Below are 21,799 nucleotides of genomic sequence, written 5' to 3'. Positions count from 1 at the left end.
TTTAGAAAAAACATTCTATTAAAATCTCCTTAAATATATATTGGTAACAATGAAGGGAGGTCAGATGTAAGGTACTGGTTTAATTTCCTCAAAGACTGGTGTTTTGTTCTTAACATTTTGAAAAATGAAAACCTATGAAGCAAAATCTCAATCAGTGAATCTCTTGAAATTTTAAGGAAATTTGGGGGATGTGACTCAAAAGAGATTAAAAAACATTTTCCTTCTCTTACACATTTTTTCCCATCCCTGTTTGCAGTTTAATAGGAGAGGTGGAAATACTTTCAAATTACCTTTATTCCATGTACATTTCTCAAGCTCTGAAGCATTTTTCATTCATTTCAAAGTAAACAAAGAACTCTTAACAGTTTCAAAGTTAAACAAGAAATGAAAAACATGGGCAGCATTCAAAGCTAAACTTACTTAAGGATCCCAGGGGCCCATGGAAACTTGACAAGGCTTCCTAGAGTTGCTTTTAAGAGCGTTGAACATCTGGAGTCCTCAAAGGCAGAGAGCTGCAAAGTCATAAAAAAGTGTTAGCTTTTTAGTTTGCTTGATTAAGAAAGTCATATTATCTCTCTAGAAAAAAACAACTAGAAACATTTAACTGATTCCCACACAATAAAACAATTCTCTGGGCAGTTAATTAGGAACTCTACCTTGCCCAGATGGAAAGAAGTTTTCAACAGCTCAGCACTGTGTGTCTATTCATACATTGTAGAAAGAAAAGTTGTCCGAATTTGTGGGAAAATTTCTTACAGAAAATAAAAGTTAAAAGAACCATTTTTTAACTAGGAGCATTAAATAAAATAAAGATACTTTTTAAAAAAGTCTTGCTTCTTACCAGTTATACTGGGTAGAAATGGAGCAGTATGAGAAGAGAAGAAAAATAAACTTTTGATGAAAGTAATTTTAAAGACTCCTGCTTAATGTGTTTCTAGAGCACTCCAGCTGAGAAAGTGATAGCAGAATTTGGAAATGGTAGCAAATAGTTCTAAATTACAATTTTTATCTTTTATGCTAAGGTTAGTTGCACAATATGATGAAAATACCAAGAGAAAATATCAAAATTAAAAATTAGAGAAACTTATCTGCTTTGTTTCTCATGTTCTAACGTATAAAACCTTTTTATTCTTTTCTTGATACCTGGCACCTTATGCCTGTCATACAGATAAATGCATCTTGTTACTATACTATAAAAAAGAAAGGGGGAACGTCTCTTAAAATTTAGCCTTTTTTATATTTTTTCCCCCTCAGGTGCATTCAGATCATCTTTTGAGGGTTGATAAAAAGCTTTCAGGCAGACTATTACTTACTTCTTATTCAACAGATTTGAAGATATTTTATCCTCTAAGTAGGATGGAAATTCTCAATGAGGTCTGCTTGAGAGCATAGGCCTACATAATTCTGCTCCATGGCAAACCACACCTCAAAAGAGAGAATTAGGGGAAGCCTGGTTATGATTCATTCTGTCCTTCACTATTTCACACTATATTCACACATTTATAGCGAAGAGGCAGAGAGGGAACCAAGAATATTAACATGAGACTGTTAAAATCTATTTTATTGATTTTGTGAAGAAATATGGCTTATAGTATCACCTTATCTATTTGTTCCATATATACACTCCTGTTTTCTTGGTTCTAATTTATATTTGCATAAAAGAAATGGTTTCATTACTGTGAGTGGGGGGGGGCGGGTAGTGAGAGGGGCCTTAAATTGGCTCAGACGAGGTCCACCTTCAAGTTGGGGTATGGGAGGATTTCCCTTCCCTGCAATCTCTCGAGGTGTCCAGGGCCCCACTGTCCTCTTGATGGGTAAAAGGCAGGTTGCCCACAGGGGGTAAGTGGACAAGATCTGCTTAGATTAGAATCGTTTCTGCAAGGTGGTTATTAGGGAAAGTACTGGCTGCTGTCAAAGGAGGTCCTCCCCAGGGATACCTTGAGGAGGAAAGAGGGATGAGGCAGGCACAGGCTCAGGCAATAGATACTGCTCATTCCAAGATTCGTTCCAGTGGGGGCGAAGCCATCTGCATAGCCAAATCAGCTCCCCTATTTTCTTAATCTTCAAATAATGCCCCTTTCAGTGACATTGGCTATAATCTTCCTCATTATGCCACCCCATTGATCTCTCTGCCCTTGGGGCATCTCCCTTCATTGCTTAATCTTAGGAAGAAAACTCTGTTTTCCTCAAGTTTTCTCTCTAACATTTGCCTATGTCCCAAGTCCCACTATTCTTCTAATGATCCAGGTTGGTGGGAAATGAAGATGGGAAGACTTCCTCTTTTCCCCCTATTATCTGTTCCTTTAAATAAAATAGCTAATGCTTATCTTGTCCTAACTATGGGCCTGTCCATGCAAGGCCTGGCTTCTACTTACCTCACCACACATACCCTCACTCTAGATGCTTTCTTTCATTTCTTTAACCAACTCAGGTTTCCTCTTTTCCAGAGCCTTTGCCCAGAATGCTCTTCTCTTTCCCCTATTTATGGTTCAAGTCTTAGCCGTCATATTTCTTCCGTGAATCTTTCCCTGACTTTGAGATTAGGTCAAATTCCCAAAATATACAATTTGAATGGGTACAACTCCTTCAGAGTATTTAACATAGTTGCAACTTCATATTTATTTTTATCATTACTGAGTGATAACTGTCACTTTCAAGAGGGCAGGAATTTTTTTCCCCCTACTCTCATCATTAAATCCTCAGGGCCTAGCACAGTGAGTACAGTAGGGCCTAGCTGAATACACTCATTTGTTCTCACTAAAATATGTATAGTAATTAGGCTTGAATAAACTCTATTTGTGAAAATACCTCAAGTACTAAAACAAATTAGGTATGATCAATCTGAACTTCCTAGGATTTAGTATGATTTCTTTTATGGAATATTTGATTCTCGAGGACCATGACCAAATTTGGAAGAAAAAGATACAAAGCTAAAATTCCAGAGCCTAAGAATACAAAGATGCTGTAAAAAGTTATTAGCCTTGCAGTAGATATAAATTGTACATACAACAATGCAGGAATGCATTAATATCCTTAAAAAAAAGAAATGTTACTTGCTCACAAGCCTCCATTTCTTTTAGTAGCAGAAAACAAACAATTTTTATACTTCAATATATCTCAGTGTGTTTTGGTTTAAAACTTAATTTCTTTTTGGTAATTATTCATCACAGGATTTGAATTCTTCCCCAGCAAGACCTCTGGATGTAGGTCTTGTTATGTATTAGACATGGCATTATAAAAGAGTCTATATATGGTGGTGACTTTCCATGTAGGTAAAATAAGATTAGCAACTTGCTTCACACCATATACCAAAATAAATCTAAATGTGAAAACAAAACTTTGAAACTAATAGAAGAAAATACAGAAGAATATTTTCTTGGCCTTCATGTAGAAAGAAGAGAAAGAAAATAACTAGTACAAATAAAAGAAGCAAGCATATTAAATAATATGTATTTGTAAATGATATGATTGTACAGTAGAAAGCAAATGTGAATTAATGAGAACTTGAATTAATACAAAATTTGGTAATGTGATTAGGTACTAAATAAATAGCCAAAAATCATGAATTTTTCTCTATACTAGTAGTAATGAGATAATTCAAAAGGGAAAATATCTCATTCACAGCAGCAACTAAACTACAAAATAAACAAGAAAAGTAAAAGACATGTATGTAAAACTGATCCAAACATGATAATATTAACATTGAGAAGGTAGATAGGTATTTGCATAGTATATGCTTTGCGTACTTTTTAATTAAAATTTTTAAATAAATTAGAGTAGATCAGATTAATGATTATTCTGTGATATTATACCTGAGTCTTCTTTTTCCAAACAATTGTTTAAAGCCAATGATACAATAATCATAAGAAATTAACGTAGTTTGCAGTGCATAGGTCTGACTCTTTTTTTGTTACATGTTTCCTTATTTATTTTGTAACAATTATGATTATAGGAACAATATGAAATTCTCTTAGATACTCCCTTTATCTTTGAGAAGGTACCAGGCTTTTTTTTTTTTTAAGATTTATTTATTTATTTATTTCTCTCCCCTCCCCCCCCCACCGCGGTTGTCTGTTCTCTGTGTCCATTTGCTGCGTCTTCTTTGTCTGCTTTTGCTGTTGTCAGCGGCACGGGAATCTGTATCTCTTTTTGTTGAGTCATCTTGTTGTGTCAGCTCTCCGTGTGTGCGGCACCATTCCTGGGCAGGCTGCACTTTCTTTCGCGCTGGGCAGCTCTCCTTATGGGGCGCACTCCTTGCGCGTGGGGCTCCCCTAAGTGGGGGACACCCCTCTGTGGCAGGGCACTCCTTGTGTGCATCAGCACTGTGCATGGGTCAGCGCCACACGGGTCAAAGAGGCCCAGGGTTTGAACCACGGACCTCCCATGTGGTAGATGGACGCCCTAACCACTGGGCCAAGTCTGCCGCCTGGTACCAGGCATTGAACCCAGGACTTCATACATAGGAAGCAGGTGCTCAACAATTGAGCTACACCCACTCTAGATACTCCTTTTAGAGTGTAGAGGTAGGGCAAATATCTCTCTGCAAACCACTCCAAGAGTTGAGAGATGCACTTCTGGATCTTTTTTAGGGGTGATTCCTCATTGGAGCAGGTAGTGACATGGAAATATTTCCTACCTCTATGCTGAGCTATTTTGCAATATAGGAAACAAAATGTGGTACCAACCAAAAACGCAGGCAGTGACTTTGTGTTAACAAGGAAAGTTCAGTAGTTTATAAAGAGGAAGTTAGGGGGAAACAAAACAAATGAAAGCCTGGTCTTTAGTCTTAATACAGGGAACAATACTATCCATAAATTTTCATTTAGTTTCTCAAATGAGCAAATATTTAGTCATATCTACATGCTACATATTTAATAAGTACTGGAGTTATGTTCCCCAGAAAAACATGTCCGTGATCTTAATCCATGCCTGTGGGTGTGAACTCATTGTAACTAGGAACTTTTGATGAGTTATTTCAGTTAAGGTGTGGTCCAACTGAATCAGTCAATGCAACCAAAAAGAGAAAGGTAAAGACATTGCCAGGTGCATTGCCATGTGATGGAAAAGCTAAGAAACCCCAAAGATTGCTGGCCAGCCAGAAGATACTGACCCCTAGGGGAAGCAAGCTTTCTAGACCTGAAATATTCCCAAAAAATTCCTGTTGTTAAAACAACTTATTGGAATTTGTTTTAGCAGCTAACAAACTACAACAGGAACTGTTGGAGAGATATACAGGAATTATACAACAGTCCCACTCTTCAAAAAAGCCACAATCTTGTTTGGAATTGACAACTTAGAGTCAAAAGTAAAAGTGGAGTGAAACTGGAGCTGCTATTGTCTTTTTCTCCCTGATACCGAGTCCTCTGATTGAGGAAGAAAAATTCTTTGGGCTCAACTTGGGCTAATGCATGAAGGTAAACATGTAATTTTTAGCATGTCAAGCCAGTAAGTCTAGTTTTTCACCAATTCAATATTATGCTATATAGTTCCTGTTTCACTTGGCAAGAAATTTTCTGGCCCTGTGGTGTCAGTAAGATGATTAGCAAGGAGAATCACAGGAAGAGATGTTAGTTCCATAGAAAATATGCTCTTCAGGCAAAATTATTGTTTGATTATGGGGTACTGCCCTAGTGCCCCATGGGGATGTTATATAATATAGACTGTATGCATATATTATCCTTTTCAAATCTGAGAAATTCTGAATCCTGAAAACACATTTGCCCTCAGGGTTTTGGATGAGTGGCTTTGTACCTGTAAACACTACAACAAATTTCCTTAATGTCTCCGGTTTTGTTAGGATAAATTTATAAAAGGCATACATATTTTTAAGTTCTGGAATCATATTATCTGGGTTTGAATCCTAGTTCTGTAGCTATACTTACATTTCCTCATCAGTAAAATGGGGATGATAATAGTTGTTTTTTTTTTTTTTTTTAAAGATTTATTTATTTATTTAATTCCCCCCCCCTCCCCTGGTTGTCTGTTCTTGGTGTCTATTTGCTGCGTCTTGTTTCTTTGTCCGCTTCTGTTGTCGTCAGCGGCACTGGAAGTGTGGGCGGCGCCATTCCTGGGCAGGCTGCTTTTTCTTTTCACGCTGGGCGGCTTTCCTCACGGGCGCACTCCTTGCGCGTGGGGCTCCCCCACGCAGGGGACACCCTTGCGTGGCACGGCACTCCTTGCGCGCATCAGCGCTGCGCATGGCCAGCTCCACACGGGTCAAGGAGGCCTGGGTTTTGAACCGCGGACCTCCCATGTGGTAGACGGACGCCCTAACCACTGGGCCAAAGTCCGTTTCCCAAGGGGATGATAATAGTTTGAGTTATTCTGAAGTAACATATGCAAAATATTTTAGGATAATGTCTATCTTCATTGTAACTTCTGTAATTACAATGTTTTCTAATTTATATTTCCAACAACAGTATCCTCCCCACTTCCCTTTGTTCTTGTCTATATTTGGTATTATGACTTTTAAATATCTTGGCCAATGTAACAGGCCAAAAAAAACAAGATGCACCCTTGTTCTGCTTGTATTTCTTTGATATTTCTAGTGATGTTCAAAATATTTTCATGCTTTCAGTAACTGCTAGTAATGTTTGTACACAACTCTATTCATCTTGAGTGCCATACTTTTAAAAATATTTTCCCTACTGCAGGATTATTTAAATATTTACTATTTTTTCCTAACAGTTGCCATTTTATTTATTTATTTATTTGCTTCCTTAATTCCTTCAAGAGTTTAATCTTTCCAGAATTCATTTTGGTATAAGACATTTTTTTTTAAAATCCCATATTGTTAACCAGTTGTCTGAATACCAATCCCTAAACAATTTTTCTTTCTACCACTGATTAAAAATCCCCTTTATCAAATACTAAATTATTGGGTCTCTTTCTAGGAATCATATTATTCCTTTGACTGATGTATCAATTCTCTTATCAACACCTATTGTTTTGATATCTGCTGGGTCAAATCTTTCCAAATTATTTTTATTTTTAAGAATTTTCCTAGGTATTGATTCACTTTCTTCCTGATGAAAATCAGAATTATTTTACAAAGTTTTAAATAAACCTATACTGAGATTGTGATAGTGATTAATTTGGAGAAAGCTGACACTTACATAGTGAGTCTTCCCATTTATTTATACATGAAGTGTGCTCCCATTTCTTTTAGTTTCATAAACTTCAAAGTCTTTGATAATAGCTACAGTTGATTAACAAGTTCTGAAATATGCATGCCCTTTTAGTTTACCACAAACTGAAAATTCAATTGATTAATTTGTCAACACCTTTATTGACACTATAATAGGTAGTGCATTTATCACTGACCTGGGGTTACCCTAGTTTCACAACTAAATCACAGCCTAAGGAAATAGGACACCTGAATTAGCCAACATAGCAACAGAAAGGGCTACTTAGTGAGGAGCGTTTATTTTATTGTATTGCTGCGCATGAGGACCAATTCAGGAAAAATAAAGGGTTCTAAGTCATCTTACTCCCTATTTAGAATGAAAATAGTTTTTAAACTCTAAAATAAATTGCATATTCCTACAAATGTTTGCTTTCCTATTTTATTGAACAGAAGAATGGCAACAAGAAAATAGTCACTGATGTTAAGTGATCACAATGTTAATATCTGGGCATTATATTGGGAAGGAGTAACATGGAGACTCTTTTCTAATTATTCTTTAGAGTTGGGGAACACTTTAGATTTTACTAAATGCATTCACATGCAAAATTTTGTCTCATCCTCAAAATAAATTCCAATGACGTATTATCAGTCTCATTTTGTCAATGGAGGAATCTGAGACTCAGAGAAATAAAATACTGTTCACAAAGTAGCACAGAAATAGGGCTAGGTTTAATTCATTCCATCAAATGCAACTTTTTCTGAGAACAGATTGTGTGGGCACTAGGGCCCTCTACCTAGGCCTTTGTCTTCCGTGGTGGTGGTGGTCTGATCACCTCTCAGCAACCCAATGTAGCTTCCTGGTTGCCTTATGCCATGTGGTACTTAGCTCAGGTAGCTCCTGGTGCCCCAAAAGGTCCCACTTACCCCCACTCTGAACATGAGGGTATGTGTGTGGCTCTACCTCTCCTAAGGGGAAAACCTCTCTGCCAGTCTCCATGGAGCTGGGGTCCTGACTGAACCAGCAATTGACAAGGGCTTCTCCTGCCATCTGAGGTGGTTGCTTAGGATGTTCTCCCCCAACCCCACTCCCCTCCCTTCTTCCCATTTCTAATTTTTCTGCTTTGTATACGGCGAAAGGGAGGTCTGAGATTTGATTTCAATCAAATGAGAAGCCAGGCCGTGATTTAATCTTTGTCCTACTTTATCCTGAACCAAACCTTACATTAGTAGTTCTGTAGCCATCGAGAGTGAAACAATGTCCCAAATTCAAAGCAAGATTTGTTGCTTGGGAAACGGGTGTGGCTCAACCAATGAGCTCCCGTCTACCATATAGGAGGTCGATACCCAGGGCCTCCTGGTGAGGGCAAGCTGGCCCATGTGGCAAGCTGGCCCATGCGGAATGCCAGCCCATGCTGGGATGCCACCTCAATGCTACCCAGAGCGGGAAAGCCACCCTGTGCAGGAATGCTGGCCGACACTGAGAGCTGACACAGCAAGATGACACAACAAGAGACACAGAGGAGAGAAAATAAGAAGACGTAGTAGAACTTGGAGTTGAAGTGGCACAAGAGTAATCTCCTCTCTCTCACTCTGGAAGGTCCCAGGATTGGTTCCTGGAGTCACCTAATGAAAATACAAGCAGACACAGAAAAACATACAACAAATGGACACAGAGAGCAGATAATGGAGGGAACAGGGTAGGGGGAGAAATAAGTAAATCTTAAAAAAAAAAGAAAGATTTGTTGCTTGAAGTAGAGAAATGCAAAAAACATTGTTGAAAAGGTGGAAATTTATAAAAATTATGTGAAAATAAGGCCACATTTGACTTAAAAAAGGCAAATTTTAAGTCAAGTTGTTTTTGTAGAAGACAAGAGATATTTAGTCCCAGCTTTGTATTTGTATTTACTGCATTGGGAAGATAAATCAGGTGCATGGTATACATGTCTATATCCTAGGAAAAGTGAATTTTAACATTTAAGTTAAAAAAATTCTTTAACGCTATGTGTCTTATGAACTACAGAGAAGAGTGTACATTAACAATTTAAGGTTTATCTCTTGAATTTAAATCAGCACGCTTTTTTCTTTATCCTTATACTATAGTACCTTATTTTTTTTTTTTTATCACCTTTTAATTTATTATGCCTCAGAAGCACTTATAGTAGAGAATGGATCATGTCATATAGGGGAAAAAAAAGAATGAGTGTTGTCAGCACTTTGAAACATTTAAGTTGTTTTAAATATTTTCAATAAAACTACACTGGGACCTTTCTAAAAGAGTGGTACAGAATTAGCAAATCAGACATGTTCTCAGCTTGTGTGGACAGAGCTATCAGCATGGATCCAGTGTATTTCCTGAACAATGTTTTCCCTTGGGCCCTTCAACCCAAGGGAAAAAACAACAGAATATTTTTTTAAAAACAGTATAGATAAGAAGCATCATGATATATAGTTAGAGGAACACAGGACTAGGTGACCAGGGAACTACTTTATTTCTAATGTAAATCTCTAGGATTTTTAACCAAATAATTTTATCTTTTCAGGTTTTAATTTTCTTACCTGTAAAAAATGGAGATAACTCTTCATAGAATATCTTGAATGATTAATAAAAAATATTGATAATAAAATGGCATGTAAGAAGAAAAAGAAAGAAAAAAAATATTTCAGTGTCCAATATAGGCCTGGTATGATAGTTACAGGGTAGGGCTTTTAAGAACTCCTTTAAGTCCATAATTTTACCAAACTAAAAATTTTTATTGGATCATTAATAAAATAACTTTTAATTTAATTTAAATAATCCATATTCACTCTAAAAGAAATTTTCTTAATTTTAATGCATTTTAAAAGGTCTACCATTACTCTCAAAAGCAGAATAAATCAATAGTGGAAAATAAGTGCTTCCAATAAATGTGTGTTCTCTTGACAAACTAATCTGACTAATAATTCATAATAAAAATAATCTATATAATGTTTTTTCAAAATCCTATTCAAAGGGGATTCTAAGTTAGCTTTAACAAGTTAAACAAGCATGATATTTAAAATTTAACAATGAAAAAATTTGATGCAATTTTTGTATTTCTCTACTATTTAAAAACAGTATTTTATAGATGGAGACGAAATAATCTCATATAATATTTTAAAGTATCCTACAGCTAAATGTTCCTTAAACAGAAATTGTATACAAAATATTACCCACTACCTTTTGGGGTGGGAGAATGATTAAATACATTAAAATATACTGAAAGGACATTCAGTTTTTCCTGAAAATAAAATTTTGTAAAATCAAGAAAATAATTATTTTAGATTAAAAGCTGGAGCCAGTAAAACCATAAAAATAACTTAAGAACCACATGATAGTTTTAAAAAAACTGAATATGTGTATTTCATATTTACTTTTAAAGAGTAAGCTTATTAAAATATAAATATCATGAGTGTAATGTTTCAATAGTGTATTTTTATATGAAGCACACAAATATACAGACAAATATTTAGGAAGAATCCATATTATTTTCTGGTTATAGATGATAAAAAAAAAACATGATAGAATCACAATAGAATTTAAGGTCAATACTTTAATTTGACCTTAGATAAAAAAACCCTGAAACTGGTAAGACATATTTTTAACCATTTTAGTGTATGGTTAGGTCAGATTTTATTTTCAGTAGTTTTACACAATTCCTTATTAGTCTAATTAGAATATAGAATATATATGGTATGTATGTCTTTAAAAATATAAGTAAGCTATGGCTAGATATCTACCTAGAACATGACCTTAACTTAAAATAAAAACACAATAGAAAATAGCAATCATCAATTTCATCTAAATGAATCAGAGAACTAGAGCATGTTTATTTTTTACATATATAAGGCCTCTGAAATATACTTTCTATTTTCTAAAAGTTTGCTAAATTGAAATTTATATTTTTCATTTACTTATTTAATTTAATCTACTTAGGGAGCTTTTGTATTCAGACCAAAGACTTTTGCAATGATGACACATTTTTCATTTTTTATGTTTAAATGGTATTTTCCCTTTCCATACCTCATGTAGTAAAATAAATCAAGAAAACCTAGTGTTCTTCAAACGTTGAACACTAAATAGCTATTTACATATTAAAGAGTTAATAAAATTTTCGAGGTCTGCTAAAGAATTATGAGGTACATTATCCATATCTTGACTTCTAAGAAATTTTTTAAGCGTATCTAAAGCAGCTAGTGCATCATTTTTTGATGGCAAAGAGATTTCAGTTCCTACAGATCCACCATCATCCTCTTCATCAGAAGTATAAAATCCAGCCTCATCTGATTTACTTTCTTTGGTCTGTACTGGGTCACCATTTGGGGCTGCTTCACATGTCTCCAAATCATCATCCAGGGCAGCATACTCTTCTATAGATAAACCTTCAGGGAATTCTACTCCTGCTGCCAGAGCATGGGCAACCAAATCAAGACTGGTGTCTGTCTCTGCATTTGTTGTGTCACTCTCTCCCTTTTGGGGTGTGAATCCTGCCTCTTCATAGCTCTTCACAATAGTCTCTGGGGTTACAGTCGTCCAACAGAGATGCAATGTATCAACTGCATCTAGTAGGGAAAATGTAAATTCTTTGCTACCTTCAACAGAGCTTAAAAATTTTTTGATAAGACAATGTCGATATTTGATTTTAAGGCTTTTAATAACACCTTGATTCAAAGCTATAAATTTGGAAGATAAAAATGATGGAAAGAAGGCTAACTCAATGGACTTTAGATTCTTTACCTCTGGATGTGCAGGGAAAGAATCGACAAAAATCACCACTCTTCGTTGCTGGGTTTGAAATTTCTCATCAAGTTTCCGCATCCATTGTTCAAATACTTCAGAGGTCATCCATGCCATTCTATTAGCTTCGTAATACACAGGCAATGAGTTTACACCTTTAAAACAATGTGGATTTTTGTTTTTTCCAATGATGAGCAAAGGAAGTTTCTCTGAGCCATCCATGTTTGTCCCAACCACTAGAGTGATTCTGTCTTTACATAACTTTCCAATTGAGCATGTTTCCCCTTTAAAAGCAAATGTATTTGTAGGTAACATTCTATAAAGCAACCCAGTCTCTTTTATATTAAAAATATTTTTAGGATGATAATCATTTAAATAATAAGGAAGTACATTTTGGCACCAGACAGTTGAAGGGTCTGCTGATGTAGCTGTAGCTTCTACAGGTTGAGCTCTGAATACTAAACCATACCTGGATTTAAAGCGATCCAGCCAACCATTACTGCACTTAAAATCATTATGTCCCAGTTTCTGGGCAAAATCATTAGCTTTCAGACGTAACATTGGACCGTTAACTGGTACATTTAGACACTGAGCAATTCGATACCACCTCATTAATGCCTCTTCGAGATCTGTATAAAATGCAGTTCTCAGTCTTTTTCTCTTTGGATCAAATCTCAGAGATTCAAAGGCTTCTAGAACTTTGTCTTTATTCTTCATAATAGATGACAATGAATTTTTCTTTATTCCGTATTCAGCTGCAATCTCTGCTTTTTTCTTGCCACTTTCCACTGCATTTATGATGTCAATCTTTTCTTCAATTGACAGACTTTTCTTTTTCTTTACTGTTACAGGCAGTGTTGAGGCATCCTCAGATGCTTCCGCCATCTCAAATAGGGCTTATATAGAGATTTCTCCTTGTATCTCCTGATTATTGCTTCTTGAATTAAATTTGTTTTCCAGTGATACAGATTGCTGCTTTCTATCCCACGTCACATATTAAAAGCTGGCAAGTGTCTAATAGTCTTATTCTTCAGGAAATTTATAACTAAATATACTTTTTCAAAGATCTGAATAAGAAAAATGTTATATGCATCTAGGATATTTTAGAAAAGAAACTTCCTTCCCACGACCTTGTGTAGCACAGTTTAAAGTTTATTTAAGTTACAGAAGTCAAGCTAAAATGGAAATCTCATATGTCAAACCTGTCCGGTCTTGCTGATATATTTCTGGAACTTCAATCCTTTAAGATGATCCATTTTATCCATGTGAGCATTCAACCTCCTATTAATTCTCCATAGAAGTTCTCAGAAGTAAGATGAAAAAACATTCAGTAATTCCCATGCAAAATGTTACACATTAATTTCTAAAGCTCTTCAGGGTAAAGAAGAAAATGGTAGAATCCTTCTAGGACTTGATGGTGTATCTTCTTTTGTCTCTTAAAAATAAAAAATTTAAAATTAAAAAGCAGCACTATTAGAAAAAATGCCAATTGAATATAAAAGAATATTTATTACAATTAGTTATGTCCTTAATAACAACAAAAAGAATAGAAACATGTTTCTGAAAATACAATAACCAAAGTTTCTACGAAAATGCTTACCTCGTGAAGAAGGGCCTCTGCTCTGCACATTTGAATTCTCAATTGACTTTGAATGCTTTGCAATATATACCTCTGAAAGAAATCAGACAAATTTAATCTGTTTTGAAAATGTGGGCTTACCAAAATTAAAGAACTAAAAATGATACTGGATAGATGCTTGGTGGCTATTTTTTACATGAAGTCACAGACTGCCCCCTCTGGCTCCTCTAAAAGAAAAACACAGTCAGACGGTAGTCACAAGGTTCAACTTTTAATAGCACACAGGAGACAGTGTCTCCTTTATAGGAGTCTTGTAGGAAATGCTTCACTGAAAAATCAAATCAAGTGATTGACAGTTCCATTTAAAAAATCTAAATATCATTCTACCTAATGCTTAAAAACCCAGTAACTTTTGCTTCAATTTGAACATGAGCCCAAAGCACAGAAGCCAGGCATACTTGGCAAAATGCACAGGAATAATTTTAAGAGGATATAATGCAGAAAAAGATTTCCACTAAGAGTGGGTCTTAATATCTCAGGAACTCTATTCCCTTATATGTAAAATAAAGAACATACCATGGTGTAAGGATGTGAAATTTGGTGCCAGACAGACCTGAATTGAGAAGTGACTCTACCATTTAGTACTTATGTGACCCTGGACTGTTTACTTAACCATTTGAAGCCTCAATTTCCTTATCTGTAAAACATGTGTAATTATAGCACCTACCTCATGGGGTTTTGCACATTTAGTAAGATTCAATGAGATGAGTATAAAGCACTTGGCACAGTATTTAGCACCTTACAAAAGTGCTCAATAAATGTATAGTTATGACCTCCTCATCATTACCTTCTCTCCAATGTGCTTTGGTTCTATGAATCTACAATTCAGCAATTTTGCAAAATCCCACTTGCAAGCAGAAACAAGAATCCCATCTTAAATATATATTGAAGCAGGGCTCTTCTTAGGACAAACAGTACTGTGAGAACATTTACAAGCCCCCTGTCCTGGTTTGAGTCTTTTTTGGACCCCAGAAAATTATGTTTTTAAGCTAACCCATTCTTGTGCATGAAAACCTATTTATGTGTAACCTTTTGGTTAGGTTCAGTCAAGGGACCTCTTGATTAGATCACTTTGATTAGATCACTTTGGTTAAGTCCCCTGATTAGATTGCAAGTCCCAGGGTGGGTCCTAATCCTTTTAGTAGTGTCTTAGATAAACAGAACACAGAGAAAGACAGCCACCATTTTTACCCTGCCATGTATGAGAAAGGACTCCAGGATAACCTACAGCCACAGAAAAAGAAACCCCAACAGGGTAAGAGAAAGGCTAGAGGTTGGAATCAGTAGAGCAATCCAAAGCTAAAGAGACAGGTCCAGGAAAAGACTAGCCATATGCCTGAATGCCCACAACTGAGCTTAGGGAGAAAACGAACCTGGAGGACAAAGCAGAGATCAGTTGCCATCTTGCCTTGCCATGTGGCAGGAGTCCAGGATTGCCAGAAGCTAACCTCTGGGGAGACAGAATCTCTCAGCTTTTACCCGAATAAATTCGCATTATAAAAGCCTACTCATTTCTGGTATTTTGCTTCCAGCAACTTTAGCAAACTAAAACACCCCCACATGGGCTTGCCTCTACATTCACAGGCAGCATTTCTGCTTCCCTAATCTACTGGCTGTGGGCCTTCTGCAGGCCAAGATAACAACAAGTGGATCTGATGAACAGATCAGGCAGTGTGGACAGACCATCTCTCTAGTTCTTCTGTCTCCTCCCAGATTTCACAGAAGACAAGTGCATTTTGTAAGGGTGTGTTTTCCTTTGTTGTCCAACTCAAAGGAGTGGTTTTTTTCATCATAGGAATTATAAGGAAATAAGTTTTTGTTGTTGTTGCAATAAACAGGACTTAATAACAAGGATAGCCTAGGACTTGTGCTTACAAATTGCTTTACTACCTATATTTGAAATAACCCAGGAGGTAGGCAAAAATGGATTTCAGTGACCTAACAGTTATGATGTGGTTGAATGCAGTCTGCAATCCAGGCTTTCTAACATCAGGTCTACCATTCTTTTCACTATATTACCGCATTCTTGAATCACACTGGTGGGGCCTCTTCTGACCACTTATATATCCTATACCAAGCTAAGTCAGCATTTCCAAAGTATTACAAAAAAGAGAGGGGAGGGGGGAGCAACATCAGACTTCACTGAAGAATAGGCCATTATGAATTCTGTGAACACAAATAGCAATCATATCCAAATGTTAGGGAGAAATGACCTTTCTAAATAAATAAGATTTGGTCATTCAACTAACACAAATATGTTACTCATACACAGGCCTTCCCTGTGTATTACATTTTTTGGGTCAATTTCCTATAAATCTGTAATTATTTCAAAATTTTAAAAAAGTCTAAATCTGCTCTTGGGAAGATACCAACCTTCAGAAATTAATAGGTAATAAGAACTAATTTTTCAAATAAAAAGGAATCTCCTAACGTCCTTCTTCCTTCCCTTTCTTCCTTTTTAACTTCCTTCATTCCTTTCTCCTACCTTATTTCATTTGTCAAATAAATCCTATCATCTCAAATGACAAGGATTATAGAAAAAAGTAACCTGAATTTCCTCCCTTACCTCTTCCCAATAAAATCCATAAAAAATTACTAATTATCTTGATCAAACTAAAAATAGTGATATCTGTAGTTAGGAAAATAGTTTTTTCCTGAAAGCTACAATTTTCTATGGGAAGATCCAACATATTTTATTTCTGAAACAATCACATTCCTAATGCCAAACCATACAAGCTAGACTTTTTCCCCTAGGAAAGAATGAGGCATCAATACTGCCTAATCAAGGAAGCTGACATTCTTAATTCACCCACAGGATAATGTTTGGGATATTCTTTTGTAAGGAATAATGGCAGAAGTTAATTTTTTTCAGAGGTACTCATTCTCTCAATTAAGCTCATTAATCAAGCTCACTGAAAATATTATAGCTGAGAAATGCTGTACTACATGTCCAGGAACACTTTCTCTTATGTCAACAGTAAAAACAGATAAAGAGTAAGAATAGGCAATTCCACAAAAAAGACTCACCAACTGAACCCCAAATAAAAACAACTGTCAATCCTATGAATAATGGGAAACCGACTTTGGCCCAGTGGTTAGGGCGTCGGTCTACCACATGGGAGGTCCGCGGTTCAAGCCCCGGGCCTCCTTGACCCGTATGGAGCTGGCCCATGCGCAGTGCTGATGCGCGCAAGGAGTGCCGTGCTACACAGGGGTGTCCCCGCGTAGGGGAGCCCCACGCGCAAGGAGTGCACCCATAAGGAGAGCCACCCAGCGCGAAGGAGGGAGCAGCCTGCCGAGGAATGGCGCCGCCCACACTTCCCGTCCCGCTGACGACAACAGAAGCGGACAAAGAAACAAGACACAGCAAAAAGACACAGAAAACAGACAACCGGGGGAGGGGAGGGGAATTAAATAAATGAAAATAAATCTTTAAAAAAAAAAAAAAAAAAATCCTATGAATAAGAGAAATGTAAATCTTCTTTAAAAAAGGATACACCATTTTTTTGCTTATCAGAATGGCCAAAAACAAAGGGCATGGGAAGTACAACACTACAGTATCTAGCATATGCCAGGGTGCAGTAACATAGATTGTTAGATGGCATGTAAATTGGTACACAGGTTCAGGAAGAAAAATTAGCAATATGGTACAAAAAATAAAAATGTGCATAACTTTTTATCAAGCTAATTCAGATCTAGGATTTTATTCCAAAAGAATAATTATGGGGAAGTGGATGTGGCTCAACGGATAGAGCATCCGCCTACCACATGGGAAATCCAGGGTTCAAACCCAGGGCCTCCTGGTCCATGTGGTGAGCTGGCCCAGTGCAGTGCTGATGCGTGCAAAGAATGCCGTGCCACGCAGGGGTGTCCCATGTGTAGGGAAGCCCCATGTGCAAGGAGTACACCCCGTAAGGAGAGCTGCCCCACGCAAAAAAGTGCAGCCTGCCCAGGAGTGGCACCACCCACATGGAAAGCTGATGCAGCAAGATGACACAACAAAAGAGACACAGATCCCCAGTGCTGCTGACAAGAATACAAGTAGACACAGAAGAACACAAACAAATGGACTCAGAGAGCAGACAACTGGGGGTGGGGGCGGGGGAGGAGAGAGAAATAAATAAAAAATAAATCATAAAAAAAAAGAACAATTATGGATGTAAAAATAATTAGCTTACAATTGTATTACATCTCTATTGTGGCATAACAAATTACCACACCCTTAGTGACTTAAAACAATATCCATTTATTATCTCACAGTTCCACTGTCCAGGTGGAAACCCTATTTAGGGTTTCATAAGGCTGATCAAGATGGTTAGGTTGAGCTCTTATCTGGAGACTATGGAGAAGATTCAACCTCCAAGCTGCTTCACATTGTTTGCAGAATTCAGTTCCTTGCGGTTGTAGGACTGAGGTCAACTATACATTGGCAAGGAAGACTGAGGCCTGAAAGGTAAGCCTTGAATGCAAGGATAAGAAATTAGGCTTCATTCAACAGAATACAATTGACATTTAAGGTTTCTAAGTGAGAGAGAAAAAGGATCACAAGAGAAGCTTTCCCCAATTATCATAATAAATACATAACTCTACCACCTTTAGAAATATGTGATATTTAGAGCCTCATAACACAGAGTTCAAGTATACATGTACAGTCTCTATATAAAAGAATGAAGTTGTATATGCACCTACTATAAAAGTTATACAAACCTAAGAAATCCTAGGAACTCATGCTGTACAAATTTATTTTGTACCCTAACTGTTCATGGGCTTCTTCTAATGTTCCATTAATCAGCATCCCCTAATAAAAGGTTTGCTTCCAGAATATTGCACTGTGTAATCAGTAACCGAAATATCTTCCCATGCAAAGGAAACTGCTGATGAAGAGTGATGAAATTTTTGAGATATCACCAGAATTCCCCTGAAAAGACTGAAGATAGCACCTTCTTCTTTCTCTTTAGATAACAATATTGAAAAGCAGTACACAGTATTCAACATATAAAGTGAGATAAAAGTTTCATGCATATTAAATCCAATAAGAAAGGAACAAAAACACTCTCCTCTAACCTGTCGCCTCCTTGCCTTCCTCATCACTAAATGAAAGACAGGCTACCAGAGTCCTCCAGAATTCGAGTGAATAAATAGTACCTCATTTTTCAAAACTTGAATAAATAGGCAATAGAAGTGCTAAGGTAAATGAATAGGTAATCCCCATGTAATAAGCTTATAAACATAAATACCATTCTAAACAGAATGGGAACACAGAGTTGCCTAAGCTAGTGGGGAAAATGAAAGAAAGAAAAAGGAAAAGAAAAAATATCCTAGTGCTAGGTTTAAAATCTGGCCTTTCAGTCAGTATGAAAAAATGTCCCCCAATCCAAAGAACACTAGCTGTTGCTTCCTTTACCCCAAAGAATGCATAGAATTTCACTGTTTTCCATTGCCAGCTGAAGTGTCTGCCAATGTTTTCTTTGAGCCAGCCAGCACTCTAATTTCCTTTTGGGGCAGTAGAAATCTTGGGGGAAGACTGATCCTTGGTATAGCCTTGCACAATATAATACCATGTAGGACGTCTAATTATGCACAGTACTGGATTGAAGAGTACTTAACACAATTAAAAACATCTTCAACAAGCGGAAGTTAGCAGTAGTTCCAAGTAGTTTCAAGTTCCATCAGCACCTCTCTCAAAACCATCAGCATGGGAAGCGGACTTGGCCCAGTGGTTAGGGCGTCCATGTACCACATGGGAAGTCTGCGGTTCAAACCCCCGGGCCTCCTTGACCTGTGTGGAGCTGGCCCACATGCAGTGCTGATGTGCGCAAGGAGTGCCCTGCCACGCAGGGGTGTCCCCTGCGTAGGAGAGCCCCATGCACAAGGAGTGCGCCCTGTAGGGAGAGCCGCCCAGCCCAAAAGAAAGTGCAGCCTGCCCAGGAATGGCGCCGCACACATGGAGAGCTGAAGCAGCAAGATAACACAACAAAAAGAAACACAGATTCCTGTGCCCCTGACAACAACAGAAGTGGACAGAGAACACGCAGCAAATAGACAAAGAGAACAAACAACTGGGGCGCGGGAGAGGGGAGAGAAATAAATAAATAAATCTTGAAAAAAAAACAAACCCATCGGCATAATAGCTGCCCAAGAAGCAATCCAGCTAAGGACAAATAACTACATCAACTGGTCACCTTGATAATGAAAGAAACACTTTTGAGTCTAACAGTCTAGTAGTTAGTTGGACTGAATCTAAGATTCCCCAAACTCAAAATATGGCTAATAGGGATCCTTAAGGTACCAGTTCAAACAAGTACTCATTGTTCATAAGCACAACTGAATACTTCTATGCATCACTTCCCAGTGAACTTTCAGAAAACGTAAGAATAACACTTGTCCTCAGCTACCAGTATAGGAACAGAAGTTCCATTCTGTTCCTATACTATAAAAGTAGTAATTATTCTAGTTTGGGATCATCAGGATGGCTTTGAACAGAAAAATCCACAGTGAACTACAGAGCAAAAAGTTATAGTTTGAGTGAGTAGCCCTATATATTTGCTGTTTTCTTTTGTTAAGGACAGAGCCATTTAAGATAAGGGTCCTGCACGCGAAGCCTTATGTTTTGGGATATCAGTACTACTTTTTGTAAGAGGAGGTATTCTGAGAATCTCAGACAAATATTGGCATTTACTTTTGAAACATTTATGGTGTCATACCTATTGTTCATGGATCTGGGGGAAGATATTATAACAGGGGATTATATTTGAACAATTTCATTATACTGAAACTCCCTGGAAATTTGAAGAGATAGAGTCCTGCCTTGGAAACTTAGTAATCGAAAACGTTTTCAGCTAATTTGACAAGTAAAGGCAGATGAGAGGCATATGAGCTAAAGAAGGGTAAATCCCACTAAATTATCTTCTGCATTTCTACAAGTGAAACGGTAGTAGAAATGAACACCGAATGCTGTCTAAGGAAAAGAAGTCATAAAAGGCGGTGTGAGGGAGATGTAGATGATGGCCCAACTATATGAACTGTCCGTAAATGAGTGCCAGGTATGTTAAGCACCGCTTGGAGACGAACTCTCCCTCCATTCAGTGCTATCCCAAGTATAGCTTGCGGCCTCACCTTAGCAAACTAGAGGGTTCTGAGGAGGATTTGGTCAGTAGTTTTTGCAGTTTTGCAGTATTGGGGTGAGCAAGAAAAGCAAACCTAGCTGATCTGTAAAACATTGGAGCAGAAAAGAAAATTATCAGGGATCCACTGTCAGTGAGCGAGCAGGGCGGAAAGTGATCACAAAGGTATACAAGCAAAAGGCTAAGCCAGGTGTGGGGGTCTGGTCTTCCTGAAGAGGGTGGGCGTGAGTGACGTGGGCAGAGAAGGACTCTCCAGGCGCTGGGGAAGCGAGGGTGGGCTCCCGCATCCTGTCTGCTCCCTTATCCCCGCATCCCCTCCACCTTCCCGCGGGGCTGTAATAACCTTGGTGCTCTCCGGTGGCTGTGATAGAAGCTTTGGCTCTTCAGTTGGTCTGCCGACCTCCCGGACGCCTAACGCGTGAGACCGGGGGCGTGTGAGTGAGAGAGAAGGAATGCTGAGCGCTCCTGGAGACCTCCGAGCACTCAAGACCAGGCCGGCGCGCCCTTCCACGAGCTTCGGCACGGGCAGGTACATCAGGATCAGCGAGCAAAGCTCTCTACCTTTCGGCAACAGCCAGATAAATGACCAGGATAACAGAACCGGCGGAGCCCCGGATGTGGTTGCTAAGGGCAGCAGCGGGAGGGGCGGGGCCAGCCTCTGGGAGAGGGGCGGAGAGGGCCTTGTGGGAGGAGCGGCTGGCACCATCGAGACGTGGCTGGGCCGGGCCGGATTGAGGGAGAGGCAGTCCAGGGCCAAGATCAACGCTACTTCCGGTCTCTTCATTTCCGGCTCGGCTGCTCGGGGTGCAGTCTGTGCAGGGCGGGTAGGGAGGCCGCTGGTTAGAAAGCGCACGGCGGTTGGTCAGTGTGAGGCAGTGACAGCTGCAGTTGCTCCCCGCCCCCGAGGATTCGAGGTGCGTGAGGGGAGGGGAAGAAGGAAAAGATCCGGGTCGCATTTCTGCTCAGTTCTTGCCAGGATTGAGGAGAATCCAAGAGTTGCGGCAGGCATTAGCCGCAGCGTGTGAGCTGCCGGAATCGCCGCAGGACAGGTGAGGGCGGCGCGTGCTCGCAGGGAAAGATTCGGACGCTGGATGGTCTGAGATAATTGGCAGGGGCGGACACGTTGCCTCAGAGGTTCGCGGTTCCGGATTTTCACA

At 38.3% G+C, this 21,799-nt stretch overlaps 2 protein-coding genes across 7 annotated transcripts in view; one reads left to right on the top strand and one right to left on the bottom strand.

The window, feature by feature from the left end:
• TIGD4 (tigger transposable element derived 4) overlaps positions 1-21,395 on the bottom strand; it is a 60,425-nt gene extending 39,030 nt beyond the window's left edge. Inside the window, exons 1-4 of one of the 2 annotated variants that reach the window (XR_011648534.1) lie at positions 20,986-21,395; positions 13,480-13,551; positions 9,683-13,314; positions 421-512 (exon numbers count right to left, since the gene is read on the bottom strand). Coding sequence is in view for 1 of the 2 variants with exons in the window: in XM_058281033.2 (XP_058137016.1) it covers positions 11,226-12,764 (1,539 nt within the window). In the remaining variant the exon portion in view is untranslated. Of the gene's footprint in view, positions 1-420; positions 513-9,596; positions 13,315-13,479; positions 13,552-20,985 lie in introns of those variants that run through there. The other variant, XM_058281033.2, reaches the window with a different exon arrangement.
• ARFIP1 (ARF interacting protein 1) overlaps positions 21,303-21,799 on the top strand; it is a 134,220-nt gene continuing 133,723 nt past the window's right edge. For 2 of the 5 annotated variants that reach the window (XM_071214437.1, XM_058281050.2), the window contains exon 1: positions 21,424-21,691. The gene's annotated coding sequence lies outside the window, so the exon portion shown is untranslated. Of the gene's footprint in view, positions 21,692-21,799 lie in introns of all 5 variants that reach the window. The other 3 variants (XM_071214438.1, XM_058281119.2, XM_058281068.2) reach the window with 3 other exon arrangements.

This window comes from Dasypus novemcinctus, chromosome 1 (genome assembly GCF_030445035.2).
Source record: "Dasypus novemcinctus isolate mDasNov1 chromosome 1, mDasNov1.1.hap2, whole genome shotgun sequence".
Lineage (NCBI taxonomy): Eukaryota > Metazoa > Chordata > Mammalia > Cingulata > Dasypodidae > Dasypus > Dasypus novemcinctus.
The sequence above is the reverse complement of the archived record's forward strand: the minus strand, read 5'-3'. Positions and strand labels throughout refer to the sequence as shown.